Source organism: Diabrotica virgifera, chromosome 7 (assembly GCF_917563875.1).
Source record: "Diabrotica virgifera virgifera chromosome 7, PGI_DIABVI_V3a".
Lineage (NCBI taxonomy): Eukaryota > Metazoa > Arthropoda > Insecta > Coleoptera > Chrysomelidae > Diabrotica > Diabrotica virgifera.
The window spans coordinates 183,729,097-183,750,806 of NC_065449.1; the positions used below are offsets into that span (position 1 = coordinate 183,729,097).

Here is a 21,710-nt window from a genome sequence, read left to right on the forward strand (position 1 = left end):
CCACCCCCTAATTAGCAACTTAAATGAAATTAATCGTTACCACTCCACAAATTATTTTACTTATATTGTTTTTATATGATCTGTAAGTTTCATCGATTTAAAGTGCTTATTTTTGAAAAAACTTGGTTTCGAAGTAAAATTTTTAAAAACTTAAATTTTGAAAAATATGCTTTTTTTTAAAATAACTTAAAAATTGTGAGAGATACCAAAAATCTCGAAAAACAAAAAAAGTCAGATTTGCTTTTCTGAATATCATGTATTTTTTGTTTTTCTGTTAGACAAAAATTGATTGAGATTTGGTGTTTCTAAATTTGCATACATTCGTGTTCAGTGACTCGTTCAACCCCTTTTAACTACAGCCCTTTCAATAATAAGGACTTTGAACCGATGAAACTTACAGATCGTATAAACAATATATACACAAGTCAAGAAAATTGTGAAGTCGTAACGATTAAGTTCATTTAAGATACTAATTAGGGGGTGATTTTCTCGATTTTTTTACCAAAACCAAAAGGAACTAACTTTATTTTGAGCTAACTTGTTTAATTTTGATGCTAGAATTTTTTTTATAAAACAAAAATGAAGCTTTTTTTAAACACTTTAAATAAGTTGTAGTGAGTTTTCTCCGAAATGTGCTTCATTTTTGGTTAATTTCACGTTAAAGTATTCAATTTGGAATTTGACGAATATGAACCTATTTTTCATTAGCTATAACTCTGCTTCTACTACGTGTAGAGACGTGGTTTATACACCATTTTTTAAAATTTTTTACAGGCTATATTTTTGCTTAGAATCTTTTTTCGACAAAATACTTACTATTTGAGTTATTTGCGAAAAACCGTCTAAAAGCGTGTTTATTTTGTTGGAAAAATGAACATATTCACTGCAAAATAACTCGAAAAATATTGACTTAGTGAAAAAACTCTATAGAACAAAAGTTACTTAAAATTAGCCAGTTTATCCATTTCCTGAATTTCTTTGGACGAATATTTTTTCACCACCAAGAGGGGGTGAAAACCACCCCCCTGGCAAAAGCACATATCGGCACAATATCACTTTTTTTCTTTGACTTGTTAGCTATGTGTATGCCAAATTTTATGTCAATCTAAGCGGTTCTTTAAAATTTAGAGGTTTTGCAATATTTTACCGTTAAAGAACGGATTATATTGCCTTACTGAAAAAACTCTACAGAACAAAAGGTGTTTAGAATTAATCAGTTTATCTATTTGCTGACTTATTTTGAACGTATATTTCTTCACCTTCCGAGAAGGAGTGGCTTTCACCCCCCAAGAAAAAGCAACCAACGGCTCGAGTCTAAAGGGGAGTGCAGAGGGGAGTGCATATAGATTTTCACTTCGGAAAAAATTAAACAAGATAGAACTTTTTGTAATTTCATTAAGAAATGTTTGACCAACAACATATCAAAAAGTTCTACTCGAGAAGTGGGTGCTTCATTTTTTATTAAACAAATGAACTACAAAATTAGACGTTTTTTTAAATAACTCCGAAAATATAAATTTTAGAAAAAAAACTGACTTGACCATTGAAATATTCAGAAAATTTTACAAAAAAACCTTATATAAAGAATTTTCTAAAATTAAATATGTGTCTTCTATAATTTTTTATTTATAACGCTAAACTCAGCCTTCTTACAAATATTGGCGCACTGTAAACTAACGTACGGCGAAGTACATGGTTGAGTTATTTTAATGCAATTCTTTAACTAATGGATCAAATGATATTTTACAAATTGAACCTAAAAGAAGAATAATTAAGCTATCTTATGGTTATAATAGAAAGAAATAAAATATATGGGCATAAGTACGGTGTGGGCGGAGAGTGAGCCTTACATAAATTTTGTTTAAAAATGAGTTAAAAATGTGTAACTAATACAATTTTTCTTAAAAAACTCTCAATTTTGCACAACTTACCTTTCAAGCATCTTACTAAATGATGTTTCGTTCAAAAAAAATCTCAAAAACTTAATTCAAATGATATTCAAAAAATGTAATTTTTGAAATCTTCGTAGATTTATAGAACTACCACCACTTTAAGACGGTATTACTCAAGTTTGAACAGGTCTATTACAGTTTTTTCTGTGCTTTTTTAAAGTGCTTCCTTAAAGCTTAGGATGTAGTCTTTAAAATGCACTAAATTATTTTACTTTAGAAATGAAATATAGCTATTTGTATAACAAGGGAGGAAAGTGCTACTTTTCCTCCCGAGAATGAAGTTTACTGCCCGACGCGCAGCGGAGGGCAGTAATCATTCAAGGGAGGAAAAGGCACTTTACTCCCATGTTATACATATGGTTTTTTCACCTTCCTCAAATAACAAGTAATTTTTTCATTTTTACTTAATTTATTTATGTAACTAACCAACAAAATTTATTAGAACTAAAACTAACAAGTACGTACAATATAACTGTCAACTGTCAAATATAAGTCAAATTAATAATGTAAACATTGTTTATAAACGTTAAATAGTGTTTTATAAATAAACGTTAAAATGTATAGGAACGTACGCAATAGAAAATAGATATTGTACAGGGCGTCAATAAGTTATATTTCATGAATGAAATACCATGACGTCACTTTTACTATTCCTCCCTAGGGAGGAAAAATATTTTCCTCCCTAGGGAGGAAAATATTTTTTATACAACTTTGCTCCCTACAATCATGTCCGTAAAAGTATACTTTCGGCAGAGGTAGGTGGAAAAACTATTTCTTTTTAAGAAAATTACGAAAGATAACAAAAATGTAATACAAAAGCCGAAAATTACCAGCTAAAAAAATGTTTATACAAAATGATCAAAACTTTTTTCTGTAAAACTTACCTAAAATACATTTAATAATAAGCTTCAACAATAATAAATGTTCAACAAAAAATTTTTGTTTAGCTCTTATACAGTATGTCTGCGTAACTTGGGACCTATTGATAACTTTTTTATTTTCAGTTTTACGAAAAAAAGTTATTCTCTATAAAATACTCTGAATCGTATACAATCATCAAATATCCACTTTAATTAATGTTATACGAGGTATATCAAAAAGTATGAATTTCACTCAAGAGTAAAGTACCTTTAAATTTTACAATAAGTATCGAAAATTATTATTAAGAAAAGTTGTTTGGAATTAAAAAAATTGTTTTAGTGTTTAATTACATCCTTCTATTTAAAATATTGTGAATAATAAAGGCACTTAACTCTTAAGAAAAATTCATATTTTTTACATACCTCGTATAAAATTAAAAAAAATATATCTGACGGTTGTATCTTAGATTTTAGACCAGGAAGAGCATTTTATAAAGAATAACTTTTTTCGTAAAAGTGATAATAAAATAGTTATCATAATTGTAATAAAATAATGAGATGTATCCGTTATTTTGAGAAAAAATTAAAATTTTTTTTTTGATGAGAATGATGTAATTGTATATTTAGACATAGTTTCTAATTTCAAACAACTTTTCATAATAGCATTTTTTGATATTCTGGAATATAAAGTATAAAGGTACTTTACTCTTTAACGAAATTAATATTTTTGACATAACTCTTATAAAATTGATAAAATTTGATATCTGACAATTCAGTTTTAGATTTTTGACTATCCAGAGCATTTTATTAGAATAACTTTTTTTCGTAAAATTGATAATAAAAAAGTTTTCCATGTGGTTCCTAGCTACGCAGACTGCAGACACATTATATAAGAGCTTCTCTATAAGAATTTTTAAATTGCAATGCCATATTCGGATTCAGCATAATCAAAAACAAAATAGAAACATATTTGATCAAAGTAAAATGATGAATTTAACGATATTTTTAAAATTATTTATACAAAACAATTGTTATTGTTTAAACAATTAATAAACAATTAGCAGCCAAATCTGCGAGTAGAACTTTTTACTTTAACATGTATATAAAGTAACAAAAAAAGTTTTGTTTGAATTTTTCCGAAAGAATGCATGTTTTCGTTCTAATTGTACTCCCCTAGTAAGAGGAACCTGAATCAAAATTTCCATGCAATTCGATGGTGACACGGAAAATTACACGGTACATATTGCATTATTTCACGTTCATTTACTTACCTAACAATAAAAATATAATTTCAATAGCTTTTTAAAACCTGTGCTGGTATTATTAAAAATATTTCAAAACAAATATTTAAAATTAACAGCTCTTGAAACAATAGGACATTATTGCATATGACAAACCATAACAATCCAATGCCACATTCCTTGTAGATCTATAATGACTCTACTACCAATCAAAACATAATCTTAAATAAGGACGAGGTAAGGCATCCTAATAAATGTATTAGAATTTCATCATTTGATTAAATGCCTCATCAACAGTTACATAATGAGACTATGATAAATTGATCAATTTAAATCCAAACTTGTCACTCTCGATAAATCAAATTTTAAAATGGATGCGATGCATCATTATTGCTTTTGCTATGTTTTTTTGCTTTAAGAAGTATTTTATGTTTATAAGCTACTTTATACATATATACAGGGTTGTATATACAAGGATGGAATGAGCTTAATAACTTTGAAACAAAAAAGACGATATTCATGAAATTTTACATTAACACGTAACGCATCTCACGCCATATTTTTGTCACTATTCTACTTCTGGTTTCATCGTAATTACTTGAAGTTAAACTTAAATATACCTATGTATAAAAGAGAAAGGGTCCCAAATACAAAATTGATTATTAAAATAAAATTAAAATAACAAATAATGTTCCAAATCTGAAACCTTTATTGGAACCACTTTCTGGTAATATCCTTTATCTCTGACTTTTATAATTTATAAGCCAAGAGACGACAAATAAAGAAAGCCAAAGGGATTCTACAATATGAAATCACATTTCGTCTTACTCGTTTAGGAACAGGCCCGAAAGATAATTCCAATACTCAAAATTTGAGTAAAGATAAAGATAAAAGATAAATGTGAACAACAGTTCATAACATTGCATAACATTATTATTTGCTTCAGTTGCTGCCTTAGTTTATCAGTTATATTTTTATTTCAGGTCTTTTATGGTTGTACCTCTACGGATTTGGTTTTATGGCTTTATCACTTGAACCGGGGGTAAGTATTTTCTTTATTTGTAATTTTTACAAGAATGAAAAACCGCTAAACGCCGTAAAAATGAGTGGCGCATACAATATTCCAGCTACAAAAGATCTGATATGAATATTACGTGGCGCGAAAATGTATTTTCATTTTGATGCAAACAAAAATCTAGTTCTATTTTAAAAGATTTTTCCATAATGTTTGCTAAATTTGAAGTAAACGCGCCCCAAAAGAGTTTCAAAATTAAAAGAGTATCAAAGTTACTCTTTTGTGGCGCGTTTTACTTCAAATTTAGCAAATATTATGGAAAAATCTTTTAAAATAAAACAAGAATTTTGTTTTGCATCAAAATGAAAATACATTTTCGCGCCACGTAATATTCATATCAGATCTTTTGTAGCTGGAATATTGTAGGCGCCACTCATTTTTACGGCGTTTAGCGGTTTTTTATTCTTGTATCAGGAGTTTTTCAAAGTAATTTATAAATTAAATGTATGAAGTTAAATGCAATGTTTCTCGATTACACGTTAAGCTTTATAAATAGTAGCCTTTGTCGCATTATCTCCCAAATGATCTAGTGTCCATCGAATGTACACTAGATTTTTTTCTATTCGAAATAGATTGAAAAAAAAAATATTGAAATGGCCAGTAAATGAACTCGAATTGCCCGTTGCCAGAACAAATTTAGCGCCGTAACCACTCCAACTACATAAACCATTTAGGGAATAATCGTTAAGGGGATTATACTTTTGTATCTTAATAACTTCTAAACGGCTTAACCGATTTTGATCACTAAACATGAGTTTGAAACGTATTGACAAGTAGTATCTGATGAATCTAAGGTCAAGTATGATAACTAAAGCTATTACAGGAATTATTGAGCTTGAAAAACCGTTTTTCTCATAAGAAATAGATTTGATCATATTTATGAAGCCTATAAGTTAAAAATTCGAATTTTCCCAGATATCAGGTATACACCGTTAGATTCGCCTAGAGTTCCTCTACAAACGCTCAGTTATTGGCGTAATTCGTAGGTTGAAATTTTGAGTACTTGTCGAAAAACAAAAATTTTCAAAGTTTAGATTTTCAGTTATTAGTCTATGCTGAGCCGTGTGTATGTCTGATCCTGGCAACTTGAACACCATTTGAAAGCTTAACTCAATACTATTGATTTGGTGTATTTGCGGTTCTCCTGTCTCTTCTTTAACCGAAGATATACATATCCCCAAAAAATATGCCGTTTTGCACCTACCAAGTTCTATAGCTTGCTTATGGGTGACAATACAAAAATGATTCCAGCTAAGACATGAGTAGAAAAAAAGAAGAATGTAATAAACATACGGATTTAATGGTGCAAAACAGAATTGTAAGAATATCTGTAGAAAAATCGCCAATAGCTCGAAGACTCAATCATTATCCGATCTAAAAAACACTGCTATGACGGTTGAGAGGGTATTGAACGAGTATTTTGTCCATTTAAGAAGAACAAAGAAGAAGAAAAATGATACATAGAGGAAAAAGAATTTATTTTAAATTATGGTTCCTTTCAACTGTACAATTTTGTTGATTAAAGTACGCATCAAGTATGTATATACACGTATTGGCAAGCAAGCAAAAGAGTCCTTGGTTCTTAAAGGATTGTACACTATGTCCTATTTATGATTATAAATGCCAATTATAAATATGTCATTCTTTCACTTCTTTTGTTATCTCGATAGCTCCGACTCCCCACATTCCAATGTAGTTAGCCCAGAAAATGCTAATTTAACATTTGAATATGAAATTAACCTTGTCGAATTTATTTACAGTCATAATAATAATAAATATCGGGCAATGTATAGATAAAGCCCAAGGGGCTAGGTGAATATATCAGATAGGTACGCCTATGACCTTGAAAAATTAAAAACAATATGACCGACTGAGTTATGACCTTTCGCATTGTGGGTGGAACAGGTTTGGATTAGCTCAAATAATTCTGAATAAACTTATATGATAATAGAAAAAATACTAAGTTTTCAATCTAATAGCACATAAGACAACACCAAAAAATGTTACTCTACATCCTACCAGATTGAAAACAATGGGAGCCTTCTCTGGTAAAACCTCCGAGGCTTCTACAATTTTCACGCTATAACGGATGCTGAGACTAAGGAAGATGAGGGAATTTTACAATGTATAATTCACGTCGCATCTGCTCAGCGTGGTAAAGTTCCAACGAGAATAGTTCCCTTCGTACTCCAGTCAGAGTAAACATGTAAATCAAAAATGAATAACCATTTTCAGTGTCGTTGCAACACGAAACTACAGCCGCATCATTAATCCAGTTCAATCAGAGAGTGCAGCAAGCACCTCTACCGTTTTCGAAACTTATTAGTCTCTCGTCAGGAGGCACATATGCTGCTCTCTCTGACCCAACTAGGACAAACCCCGGTGTGCAGTCACGGATTGCAACAAACAAAATGGCAGGGACGCCCTAGCGGTAAATGCTAGCAAAAAACTAAGTTTTAAATCTAGTAGAACAATGTTACTCTACATCCTACCAGATTGAAAACAATGGGAACCTTCTCTGATAACACCTCCGAGGTGTCTACAATTTGTAAACCATATTGCACGTGAATTGGACGTGAATTATCAATTGTAAAATTCCCTCATCTTCCTAAGTCTCAACATCCGTTATGGCTTGCAAATTGTAGAAGCCTCGGAGGTGTTACCAGAGAAGGTTCCCATTGTTTTCAATCTGGTAGGATGTAGAGTAACATTTTTTGGTGTTGTTTTATGTGCTATTAGATTGCAAACTTAGTCTTTTACTAGCAGTTGCCCTAGGGCATTCCTGCCATTTCGTTCGTTGCAATCCGTAATTGCATGTCGGGGTTTGTCCTAGTTGGGTAAGAGAGAGCAGCATATGTGCCTCCTGATGAGAGACTAATAAGTTTCGAAACCGGTAGAGGTGCTTGTTGCACTCTCTGATTAAATTGGAAATAATGATGCGGCTGCAGTTTCGTGTTGCAACGAAATTAAAAATGGTTATTCATTTTTGAATTATATGATAATTGTTAAATTAGGTCTTAGTTTTTATGAGTTAGTTGACATAAATTAGTATAAAATAATAGCCAAATATTAGCAACAGTTTAACAATTTTCACCTGAATAGACCATTTAGTATCTAACAAAAAAATTCCAGTAACACTCGACTTGGAAATGCACGATAGCACAGTTTTCAAGGTATAAAGTTATAATAGTAGATTATACCACGAGTCAATAATGATGGCTATTATTATATGGAATGAGAGCCATTATTGCGAGTATTATACTCTACTTTATCTACGACAAATTAATTAATTTAAGATTTTTAATGAACAACTTTATTTGTTAAAAACATTAAAATTAGTAATAGTACAATTAATAAACTGAATTGGTTGAGAATCATCATTAACTTTAGTAGAGTTTTTAATACAAATATTTGGGATCTCAATTGCTGTAGAACAAGAAGATGGTACATTACTGTTTATCTCTTTAGCGATAGTATCTGCTGTAGTTGCCTTGTTTCTCATAGACTGATCAATGTATCCTTCAGCTACCTGTGTTGACTTCCAGCCCCCATGACGCTTTAATCCAGTTAAATCGCCTCCTCCATCAATATACAGAGTGGCAGATGATCTGCGATAACAATGGCCGGTATAACTTTGAGGATTTGGCAAGTTTAAATATTTGGCAATCTACCAATATCTGCAAATTTGTTCTTTCCTATACGTTGTATTGTACATTTAGATTTTTGATAATTTAGAAAGAATGAATTTATTTTCACATGTGACGGACGGAGATCGATGTATTTCTTCACAATATTGTAAAACGTACTGTTTATGGTAAATTTTCGTACAATTTTGGTTTTAGACTTGGGGATTGTTATTAATAAATCTGTTTGGAGATCCTTCACGTCTTGTATATTCATTTGATAAAGTTCGTTTGAGCGGCATGCACCCATAATTCCAATGATCAATATTACCTGAAGCAAATAAGCATATGAGTTTTTGAATAAATCAAATTAAATATGTATATTTACCTTATGTAAAAGATAAATTTCATCAGGAGCTTTGTCAATAAATTTCCTAATTTGCTCTGGGGTTAGAGTGGAAGACTTTTTTGCTTGAAATCCTTCCGATTTTCTCTTTAGAAACGCTCTTAGTTTGCCGTATTTTTCCAGATCAACGTCATGGTTTATTCTCAACATAGATTTAATCATTGAATAGAATGACCATAATGAAGACGGTTTATATTTTGCACTTAATTCAGCGAAATAGGCCAGCAGAACATTTTTGGAAAATGATTTCGCGTTGTTTCGAACACGCCATTCGTTGAAAGTTGCGTCCGTTTTATTATAAATGGATTTCGATGTTTCAGGTATTAAGGTAGATGCTGTTGCTGTAGCTAGTTCTACAATTTCTGGTGGTGTACAATTAAAAGATTCTTCATTTTCGTCCATCTCAACACAAACTGTTAAATATACTATTCGTTTGACAGTGACACTTTTTGAGGTTGATTATTTTGTTTCCGTGGTGAATTTTGCGATTGTTGTGCCAGAGGGATTAATAGCTATTAATCCCGCATTATTAATCCCTAAGGGATTATTATATGGCATTATATTGCAAACACCACAAGTATAATACATATATTATGTATCAGTCGTAGATAAAGGTTTTTAAACAGAATTATTAAAAATTATAAATATAAATACCGTCTTGTGTGACTTATGTAGAAAAATTTTGTGATGTTAATATCGGGTAGCAAATTCAATCGAAGGCAGGATTAGTTTTTTAAGATATTTATTTTAGAACCAAAACATACAAAAGATAAGATAATTGGCATTAATTACTTGTTAATTTACTTGTTAATAACAATCTACATATCGGACTTTCGTATACCTCGGGCCGATGTGACGATATTTGATACATAAATAAATTATACTAAACGACGATAAGAATTGCATTTAATTATTAATGTGAAATGGACATTTATAAGAATAGGACATCTCGCTCAACTCGCCAAGTGGAAAGACGTGTAAGGAATTACGATCACCTCTCGTATGGGATGGGGTAAATGAGCCGTCGAAATTGCTCAGTATGCCTAGTCGACGGGGTTCGGAAGGGTTCGGAATATGGTCGGGATATACTTAACTCACCTATTATACCTTCATGCTTATTCTCCCAGCACACCGAGAAAGTTAAATGGCTTTCTGTTCCGTATTTTATACTGTCTGACACTGTATACACGTTTTGCTTAATACATTGGCGTACGATAAAATTATATTATCGTCACAATTTCTAAAAGTATACAATACAACAACAACTCAACAACAACTCAACAACAATAACAATGAGCAAGCCAAAGTAAGAATTTAAATCAGACATGCACGCATTATTGGTGGAGAATATGAATTCAGTTTATCATAGAGAAATCGGAAAATGTCCATAGGCTCATACAATTTATCTTCCATTTATTGTTCTTCTCCTGCACCTTCTTCGTCTTCTTCTTCTTTTCTTCTTCATATTCTTCTGCTTCTTCTTCGCGTATTCGTTAGGCACTAAATATCACTATTTTCCTCATTTTCCTAATAAATTATAATTGGCTCTAGTGTTTCTTCTATGACATATCTTATAGATTTTTCCTCCTCCACATTATTTAAGCCCTTGTTAGGGCGTGGTGATACTCTAAATATTGTTAGCTTGCTATATCCATTGGCTGCGATTCTGTGCTAGAGGGTCAACATCATGTAGAAATTTTCCTACCAGAGTCTTCATTTGGTCTGCCCGTCGTACTGGATATCTTCCTCTTTGTCTTTAGCCTTCTACCTTTCCTTTCACTATAAATAGTTCCATAGTCACGTTCTTCTAACTAAGTAGCAGAAGTAATTTAAGTAATAGCCTATCTTTTATTTGAAGCTCTTCCAGAATTGACAGGTTGATCCAAGACATGTGTAGATTTTTTATGCAGACCTACACTTCGAAGGCTTAGATCTACTTCTATCGATTTTTTGAGAGTCCATGTTTCAACTGTGCATGTTGCCACTGGAAAATAAGAACATTGACCAATGAGATCTTAGTAGTATACCTTGTTACTGTTCGTTTTTCCATATTTTAATTAATTTAACTGTTGCATTTCTATCCATTGCTATACTACGCTTCATTTCTGAGGAGCTATCGCCTTTGTTGTTTATCAGGGAACACAAGTATACAAATCTGCCTACTACTTCGAAATTTGTCACTTGGTGTATGTGCGGTAGATTATTCGGCTTAGCCGTTTATTGATTTTTTAGGTAGCAGTATTTTGCTTGTATGAGGAATAAAGGCAATGGTTCTGTAGTTTCTGTATAGCAGTGTTTTTCAATCTGTCGGTCGCGACCTCCAAGGGGTCGCGAAGCCTTACTCGGGGGTTGCCGACTGAAAGAAAAGGTTGAGATTCTTAAAACACAATTTTAGTGGAAAGTATGTGCTTGTTTGTTTTTTAAAAGTTTATCAAACTGTGGCACTATTTTTAAAAGGTTACTATCAAATCATTTTTTAATTGCAGTCTATTTCTCTTTTTAATTTTAGTGGCTACCATTGAAGAAAAGCTTCCCTTGCCAGCTTTGGATATTAATGTTTTATTTTGATCCAAAATACGTCGGCACTTTGCGAATAAAATTCTATTTTAAGCATGCCATCAGCAGCTAAATCTAGTAGACATTCTTTCATTTTTTTGTTGACATCAGTCAGATCTACTGATGTTTTCAACAAAGAGTCTAGAATCTATCTACGTCTATTGTCAGCTTCAGAGTGCAACTCTGGAAAGTATGTCAAATATTGCTCTTGTAAATTATGCAAGCTCTGGATAATGCAAGGAATGTGAGCCGATACTGCAAAACTTTCATCTGTTGCATTATCTTCATCAATCTTCTGAACACATGGAAAAGACTCAGACATTTTGTTTAGCAGAGAGGTTGACTATGAAGTTTTGCGTGAAATGCTTTTACTTTATCTTTATCTGTTAAAATATTGTCTTTTCTTCCTTGAAGATTCTTGTTCAAATTGTTAAGGTGACTAAAAAGATCCGCCAAAATGCTAATTTCAACAGCCAATGGGGTCAGAAATTTTGCATCTTGTAATAGGGATGGCGGTTTTTGACAAAACACTGGTTTTCGGTTATACCGGTTTTTTTTGCTTACGGTTTAACCTGGCGGTTATAACCGGCCTGGTTTTTCCAAAAACCGGTTTTCGGTTTTTTTAATCAAATAGGTTACAATGTTACATTTACAATGCACTTTAGTTTGCGATACTCCACTCGACTCGATACTCGATATCAACATGATCAAAATTAGTACTATCGAAAGAACATCAATATCAATATAAACAAAACACAATAATTTAATAAAAACCTTTTATTCTATTAATTATTATATTTATTTATTATAGCGTAGGATTAATAATATACATATTGCAATAATATACAATTTAACCCAACTATTTCAACTTATAAAAAATTTCCCAGACTCTTTCAAATGGGATTTAAAAAAATAATATCAACATAAATATTTTACTTAAAAATAAATTGGATAATGCAATTTATCTTTTATTTTTACTTCCATCAAAAAAAATTTATCATGTATTTCTTTTAACACGTTTGTATGTTTGTATAATAGGTACATTTTAACTCATTTAATACTTCCTGTATGGGTGTATCGTTTTGAAAACGTAGGGAAATCCTTGGAGCTTCGTATTCGTAATCGGTAAATCGATATTCATAGTCAGAACATTATTTTTGGTAATCAGAAAAAGTCAATCACCCACTTTCAATGTCAAGAGTCAAGTGTGAAAAATAGATGATGTTTGCCTTTACTTCAACCAGATCACTTCTTATGTAAATATTATGATACAAATACCTTTTCAACAAAATATTATAATAAAACTTAATTGTTTCTGGCTGATGTGAGTTTGCACTTTCAGTTTCCTTCTGTATTTATAAAATAAAATTTGAATTATGGTTTTGTTTAGAATAATTACTTGAGAATAATAATTATGATTGGGATCAAAAATAATACCTAATCTAATCCTAATCACCGTAAAAACCTAATAACCTGTTTTTACTTTAAAAAGAAAAATCCGGTTATAACCGGGACAAAAAGCAACCATTACAATTGGTTATTTCGAAGTAAAAAAACCGGTTTTAGTTTTAGGAAAAACCGGTAGGTTTTTCCCATCCCTATCTTGTAAGAACATTAACAATTTCAGCTCTAAGTTCCAGAACTCTTATCAATACCTTTCTTTTGGATAACCAACAGACCTCTGTGTGATAAAGGAGATTTTGATAAGGCGAGTCCATATCTTCAAAGACGATTCTGAATAGTCGGGTTTGCAAAGTTTTACCTTTGATAGAATTTACAATTTTTATTACCTCCTTGAGCACTTTATTTATATCAGAAGGTACTACCTTAAAGCCTGCGATGAAGAAAACAGTGTGTGCAGGATATGTTTGGCATTATAGATTTTGTTTTGCAATGAGCCCGCTATTTTTGCCATTCATAGCTTTAACGTCATTGCTACAAATAGCGATCCATCCGATTTTTTCCAATCAATATTGTAGTTGTAAGTACTTTCTAAAAACATAATATCGTACAAATACTGGCCAGTAGTGTTTGCAGGAAGTGCTTTGCAAAATAAGGTTCCTTTCATGATATTATCATCTACTTCAAAGCGCACGAATACTGCAAACTGTGCACAATCCGAAACACCTGTAGATTCGTCAAATTGCAAAGCAAAATATTGGCTGTTCTTTAATTTTTGGTCCGCGTTAATAAAATATAAATGTACCAAAACAGGAAAAAATTATTACCTAGCGTATGTAGTTTTTAATTAAATTATTTCTTTGGCTTGCTATGACACCAGTGTGACGCCAGAATATTTCAACCAGTAAAGGGGTCGCAAAATCGAAAAGATTGAAAAACACTGCTGTATAGGTTAGTGATGCTTTCTTATGAATAGGGATAAAGAATAAATTAAAATAAACATTGCATTATATGAAGCGCTCAGAGCAACAGTGGCCTAACCCACATCCCACAATTGTACAAAAACGCTTTTATTACATTAAAGTTATGCATTACTTAAGAATTTTCAGATGCAGAGTGGATCAAGCAACCATTGCTTGAGCTAGTCTGCATGTGAAAATAATTAAATAATTTGATCAATATTATTGATCAAAATAGTTATTTTACAGATTTTAAAGAAAGATTTTTGTAAAGTAAGTAGTATTTTATTAAGGGTGTAAGCGCAAAATCTTGGTCCAATGCTATTTAAATGCATTCATTTTTCCGAATCGTGAGAAAACTAATAAGTATTTTTGAAAAATTTAAAAGCAGAATGTATAATTACATTATTGCCGAGGGCCGAAAGTCACTGAAAACTTTTTTAATGTTTATTTTAATAAGTTACAGGGGTGAATAAAAAGAGAAAATTTAGTGTGATTTTTTAATTTTAAATATTTCATTGAAAATAAACTTTTTGTTTATTCTAACTTTTTCTTTATTCTAAGGGATTTTCAGCCCCCGGTAATAATGTAATCTTTCGTTCTGCGTTTAAATTTTTCAAAAATATATATTAGTTTTCTCAGGATTCGAAAAAGAATGAATGCATTTAAATAGCATTGGACCAAGATTTTGCGCCTAATCCCTTAAATACCAATTTCGTAGTAAACAATATTGAAAGGCCTGATAATTTAGAAAATACCAGTTATATCGTTGTTTAAAAAAGATTTTTGGTAGTAATTTCTTGGCGGATTTTTCAATGGTAATATACTTAAATTTAATAATAAATTTTATAACTACTTAAAATTCGGTCCTGCATTATATTTGCCCCATGGACAATTACTATTTACAAGTGTAAGACAAAACATAATAATATGCTGAATAATATCTATCACAATTTATCACAAGCGATCGGTTATTGGAGCAACGGTAATAAAACAAAAGGTGGAATAGGTGATTAACATCATCACTCTTATTTTAGTTGCGTCACATGAATATAATATTTATTTGACCTTTATTATTTTTGTTTTACTCAGCTGGATTGATTCTTTCCCTAGAAATGTGATTAAGGATCTAAAGAAAGGAGTAACCTTCAGATTTAAATCATATTAAATAATATTAGATATAGGTATGTATTCCGTTTTTAAGCTATGTGCTCCTCCGTTAGGCAGGCCGCACATCAAAGAAACATGAAACGTAAATTACGTTTCATGGAAATAAAACACTGCTAAACAAATATACGTGCGGTCATTTATGAAACTCTCCGAAAATAAAAATGTGTCATGAGCATGAATCACACTCGTTTTATTGGTAGGCGGACTTTGAGATTTGTTTAGCAGTGTTTTATTTTCATGAAACATGTTTCACGTTTCATGTTTCATGTTTTTCGATTCATGTTTCGTTGGTGTGCGGCTTGCCTTAGGGATCTATGGAGTGAGTAAAACAAAACCGTTAGCCTTCATTTCTTGTTTATACTGCTTATCTATAGTTCGATCCAGTATACCAGCGTATTCTAGTCTTAAGTAACAGATCCATTTGGATTTTATTCTTTGGACTCAAATATTCTTCTTTCTCTATTACTTTTACCTGTTTTCGATTTTTAATTGTTTGAACGACATTCTCATTTTTACTAACAGTGCGTAGGACTTCAATATTTGTTATTCTGTCTATCTACGATCTAGAGTAGCGTTTTAAAACATAACAGTCCAAGTTGAAAAAGATCACAAATTTGGGAACTGCCATAATGGTAGGGGAGCAAAGTATGCTAAATTTGCAATCACTCGAGCGTTATGCGGACCTATTGGGTTGTGATTATTAGGTCCTAAAACCAAAAAAAGTTAAGTAAAATTTTCCATTTTAGTAAGGACTTTCCATTTTTTAATTTAGTTTTCCATTTCCAACAATCATTTTTTACTTAAAATTTACAAAACTTAAAATTTTCAGTTCCAATTTATGCGAAGATTGTCAAAAAGAAGCAGATTTAAACCATATTTTCTTTGAATGTACAAAATATATACAACAAACTGATGACTTAAAAAATTTAATCAAACATAAAATCCTTCCTCCCTATAACATTTGCTACCTTTTGTCATTAAATAATAAAACCGTATATGACTATTTAACAGAATTTATTTCAAAAAGTAACCTTAATTTGTGAGCACCGTTAAACTAGTAACCTTTTTTTACCCCATGTGTTTAAAACCTTCTTTCCGTGACCCAGTCTAGTTTGTGTATTAATTTAATGTCTTGATGGGTCCCTAGACCAGAAGCGAATAACCATGTGTATTCCTTACTGATAATCAAATAGGTATTGTGATAATTACTTTCTTTTCTTTGCTTTAGGAAGAACTTAAAAAGTTGTGACTAGCTGAATGGCAAAAGCCTGTGCCAAAAAAAACAATCGTTTTTCCGATTATAGCGCCATCTATCCATAATTCGAAAAAATGTCTCCAATAAAAGTTGCTTATTTTTAAATAAAGAATCCAAATCTGCAATAAAAATATGTAAAATTTTAAAGTAATCCCCCACTCCACCTCCGTGCCGTGTCATGTTTGGCAACATTCGACAGATTTCTCAGAAACATTTTAAACGTGTGTTTTGCAGTTTTTTGATCTGATGTTCATTTTGCGAAATATCGCCAGTTTGTATTTAAAATTTTAAATTTACCCCCACCCCCTTTGTGGGGGATTTTGTTTAGTACCATTCGATATATTTTTGAAAAATATTAAAGATGTATTTTTTAGTTTTTCGATCTGACGTTCATTTCGCGAAATATTCGTTTTTTTTTTGTGAAACTTTTTGACTCGCCCATTTTGTTACGCCCCGCTCAAATCGTCAGATTTTTGAAATATTAACTTTTTTCGATTTTTTTCTTTGTTTTTTGATTATAACTTTAAAAGTACATATTCATTTCCGAGACAAGTTGTACTGACATAAAAGTTGCGTAATTAAATTTTGTACAATATAGAATTGGTTAAAAATTTAAAAAATAGTCACCCTTGTTGCAAAATAGCAATAATTGCGGAAAAACCAAGTATTCGCATTTTACGTTTTTTAACCATTTATGCGTCACGTAGGACATTCATATTTCAACCAGAAAAACTTTATGATACAGTAAAACAATACTGTAAATGTCATTAAGGTCGGTTCAATATATTTTGCAAAATAAATTTTGCAATCAAGATTTCGCAAAAAAATTCATTTTTTCAAAATGTTACCGGACTGAAAATAAAAAAGATAGCAAGTTGAATTTTTTTTTGCGTATAGAAGTGTACTGTGCCCTTCATTTGCAATTTGCAAAATTAAAATCGATAACCACCACTCAGGAATATTTTTAAATAAACATTAATTATTGGTGCTACGCGCAGGACAGCGGATAGTTTGCTCTGATTGGGCATTCCAATAACCTTTGATAATGATTGATACATTTTAATTTTTAAAATAATAAAAATGTGTACCATTTTTATTCGGCTGCAATACGAAGGAAAAACAATCTTACTTTTTAATTAGAATAAGGAGTGCAGCCAGTCCCTTTAACTGCAGTTTTCTGCTCTTATTGGAGCGTCATCAGAAGGAACGTAGGCACTGTTCTCCTTAATCCAATCAAACTGCATCGAAAGGTTTTCCCAAATATTGCAGCCAAAGTGATGGTAATGGGTGGCTAGCGCCATCTGGCCGTAAAAATACGAAGCAAGTTTTCAATCCTAATAGCAAATAATTAATATTGAAAAATATCAAAAATCACTAAAAGATTTTTAAATTGAAAACTTACTGGTACATCCCCATGTATACGCCTCCAAGACTTCTACAATTTGCAAGTCATATGGATGCTGCAGTAAAGACGATAAGGAAGGAATTCTAAACCTTGCAATTCAAATCCCCCGTCTGCAGCCGGCTAGGAACTGAAAGATGCACCATAGTTACTCTACTGAGTAATACGAAAATAAAATAATAAAAATGTGTACCATTTTTATTCGGCTGCAATACGAAGGAAAAACAATCTTACTTTTTAATTAGAATAAGGAGTGCAGCCAGTCCCTTTAACTGCAGTTTTCTGCTCTTATTGGAGCGTCATCAGAAGGAACGTAGGCACTGTTCTCCTTAATCCAATCAAACTGCATCGAAAGGTTTTCCCAAATATCTTTACTGCAGCATCCATATGACTTGCAAATTGTAGAAGTCTTGGAGGCGTATACATGGGGATGTACCAGTAAGTTTTCAATTTAAAAATCTTTTAGTGATTTTTGATATTTTTCAATATTAATTATTTGCTATTAGGATTTAAAACTTGCTTCGTATTTTTACGGCCAGATGGCGCTAGCCACCCATTACCATCACTTTGGCTGCAATATTTGGGAAAACCTTTCGATGCAGTTTGATTGGATTAAGGAGAACAGTGCCTACGTTCCTTCTGATGACGCTCCAATAAGAGCAGAAAACTGCAGTTAAAGGGACTGGCTGCACTCCTTATTCTAATTAAAAAGTAAGATTGTTTTTCCTTCGTATTGCAGCCGAATAAAAATGGTACACATTTTTATTATTTTATTTTCGTATTACTCAGTAGAGTAACTATGGTGCATCTTTCAGTTCCTAGCCGGCTGCAGACGGGGGATTTGAATTGCAAGGTTTAGAATTCCTTCCTTATCGTCTTTACTGCAGCATCCATATGACTTGCAAATTGTAGAAGTCTTGGAGGCGTATACATGGGGATGTACCAGTAAGTTTTCAATTTAAAAATCTTTTAGTGATTTTTGATATTTTTCAATATTAATTATTTGCTATTAGGATTGAAAACTTGCTTCGTATTTTTACGGCCAGATGGCGCTAGCCACCCATTACCATCACTTTGGCTGCAATATTTGGGAAAACCTTTCGATGCAGTTTGATTGGATTAAGGAGAACAGTGCCTACGTTCCTTCTGATGACGCTCCAATAAGAGCAGAAAACTGCAGTTAAAGGGACTGGCTGCACTCCTTATTCTAATTAAAAAGTAAGATTGTTTTTCCTTCGTATTGCAGCCGAATAAAAATGGTACACATTTTTATTATTTTATTTTCGTATTACTCAGTAGAGTAACTATGGTGCATCTTTCAGTTCCTAGCCGGCTGCAGACGGGGGATTTGAATTGCAAGGTTTAGAATTCCTTCCTTATCGTCTTTACTGCAGCATCCATATGACTTGCAAATTGTAGAAGTCTTGGAGGCGTATACATGGGGATGTACCAGTAAGTTTTCAATTTAAAAATCTTTTAGTGATTTTTGATATTTTTCAATATTAATTATTTGCTATTAGGATTGAAAACTTGCTTCGTATTTTTACGGCCAGATGGCGCTAGCCACCCATTACCATCACTTTGGCTGCAATATTTGGGAAAACCTTTCGATGCAGTTTGATTGGATTAAGGAGAACAGTGCCTACGTTCCTTCTGATGACGCTCCAATAAGAGCAGAAAACTGCAGTTAAAGGGACTGGCTGCACTCCTTATTCTAATTAAAAAGTAAGATTGTTTTTCCTTCGTATTGCAGCCGAATAAAAATGGTACACATTTTTATTATTTTATTTTCGTATTACTCAGTAGAGTAACTATGGTGCATCTTTCAGTTCCTAGCCGGCTGCAGACGGGGGATTTGAATTGCAAGGTTTAGAATTCCTTCCTTATCGTCTTTACTGCAGCATCCATATGACTTGCAAATTGTAGAAGTCTTGGAGGCGTATACATGGGGATGTACCAGTAAGTTTTCAATTTAAAAATCTTTTAGTGATTTTTGATATTTTTCAATATTAATTATTTGCTATTAGGATTGAAAACTTGCTTCGTGTTATTATTCGTAATTTTAATTTTTATTACATTTCGATATAAATAAATAAATTTGTTTATTGCAAAATAAAAACACATACCTATCCTTTGAAATAACACTTTTTTTAGCAAAAACTTTCTTTGTTCATAAATTTTAACTTAGAGAATAAAAGTTTAGTATTTTTAATCATATGCAATTGTTTAAACAATATTTCATAAACAATAATAAAATTAGTTTGATTTTTGTGGAATTAAAATATTAAAATACAACAAAATATAGAGTAAGAAAATAATATATTAGATAAAGATCGGAAGAAATTTTGTTGGAAATCAACTTGTGTAAATCTAACACCGCTGTCCCGCTCGTAGCACCAAAAATTAATGTTTATTTAAAAAATTTCCTGACGCCGTGGTAATTAACCGATTTTAATTTTGCAAATTGCAAATTAAAGGTACAGTACACTTCTATAAGCAAAAAAAATCAACTTACTATCTGCTATATTTTCAGTCCTGCAACATTTAAAAAAATGATTTTTTTTACGAAAGCTGGATTGCAAAATTTATTTTGCAAAATCTATTACACCGATCTGAATGAAATTTACAATGTGATTTTACTATGTCATAAAGTTTTTCTGGGTAAAATATGAAGATCCTAAGTGTAGCAAAAATGGTTGAAAAACGTAAAATGCGAATACTTGTTTTTGTATGTTTTTTTTCGCAATTATTGCTATTTTGCAACAAGGGTGACTATTTTTTAAATTTTTAACCAATTCTATGTTGTAGGAATTTAATTACGCAACTTTTATTGATGCACAAATTTTCTTATAAATGAATAGTTTTAAAGTTATAATCAAAAAACGAAGAAAAAAACCGAATTTTTCCTTAATTTTTTGACATTTTGAATATTTAAACAATGTTCCGGACCTTTTTGAGGGGGAGGATAACTCAAATATTATTATTTGATTTATTTTCAAGCAATTTCTGCAAAAAAATTTGAGTCACCTCTCAACGTCCATCTCAAAACAGATGCGCCCTGGACTATTCATCATTGGAATTTTAAAACCTGTTTATTCCGTTTGCTTATCTATTATTTGTTGCCTCTCATCTCTGACCAATAATTATTCTTTGACGTATTTATATCTATTTAGTTGATGTTGTGTCTCTGGAAGAATTTTATCATCGAATCATTTATTATATATTTGTATGTGCTTTTCCTTCCTCATTGTAGTTTCCTTCACTTTCCAATGTATTTGCGTATTCCTCAATTCGACATGGTCAAATTTCTTACACTGCTTTTATTTCTTCTTTTATCCTGCGATTTACGAGAAGAATTTATACTACTACAGAAACACTTGAAACAATAAGAAACATTCAACAGTACCGAAAATTACATAATTTTAAGTTTTTAACCATGTTCGAAGTGGAAAGCAAAACGTCAAAGTAAACGTGGTGTTAATTAAAATTGTGGTTATTTTCCATGAAATAAAGTAGAGAGCTTAATTCTCAAATCTAATTACAAAATAAAATAAAAGTTAATAGACGAAAAATTGAAAAAAAAAAACAAAAAAAGGTTACACGTTTCTCGCCTAAAGTGATTAAATAATATTTCATATTTAACAGTGAATAGTTAGATAGGGATGTTTAACACAGAAGAGGCACCAGAGGGTTCCAAGAACGGAGTCAATGTGAATCGAGTAAATATCAACAGCATCACAAACGTTGACGATTCATCACAAAATGCGGATTCCGACTTTGGTCTACAATGCCTCATTGATGGGACCAACT

General features: G+C 31.6%; 1 protein-coding gene across 3 annotated transcripts in view; it reads left to right on the top strand.

Moving 5' to 3' along the window:
• LOC114326819 (uncharacterized) overlaps positions 1-21,710 on the top strand; it is a 672,802-nt gene that overhangs the window by 498,113 nt on the left and 152,979 nt on the right. For all 3 annotated transcript variants that reach the window (XM_028275266.2, XM_050655637.1, XM_028275265.2), the window contains one exon: positions 5,037-5,095. In XM_028275266.2, coding sequence (XP_028131067.2) covers positions 5,037-5,095 — 59 coding nt within the window. The remainder of the gene's footprint in view (positions 1-5,036; positions 5,096-21,710) is intronic.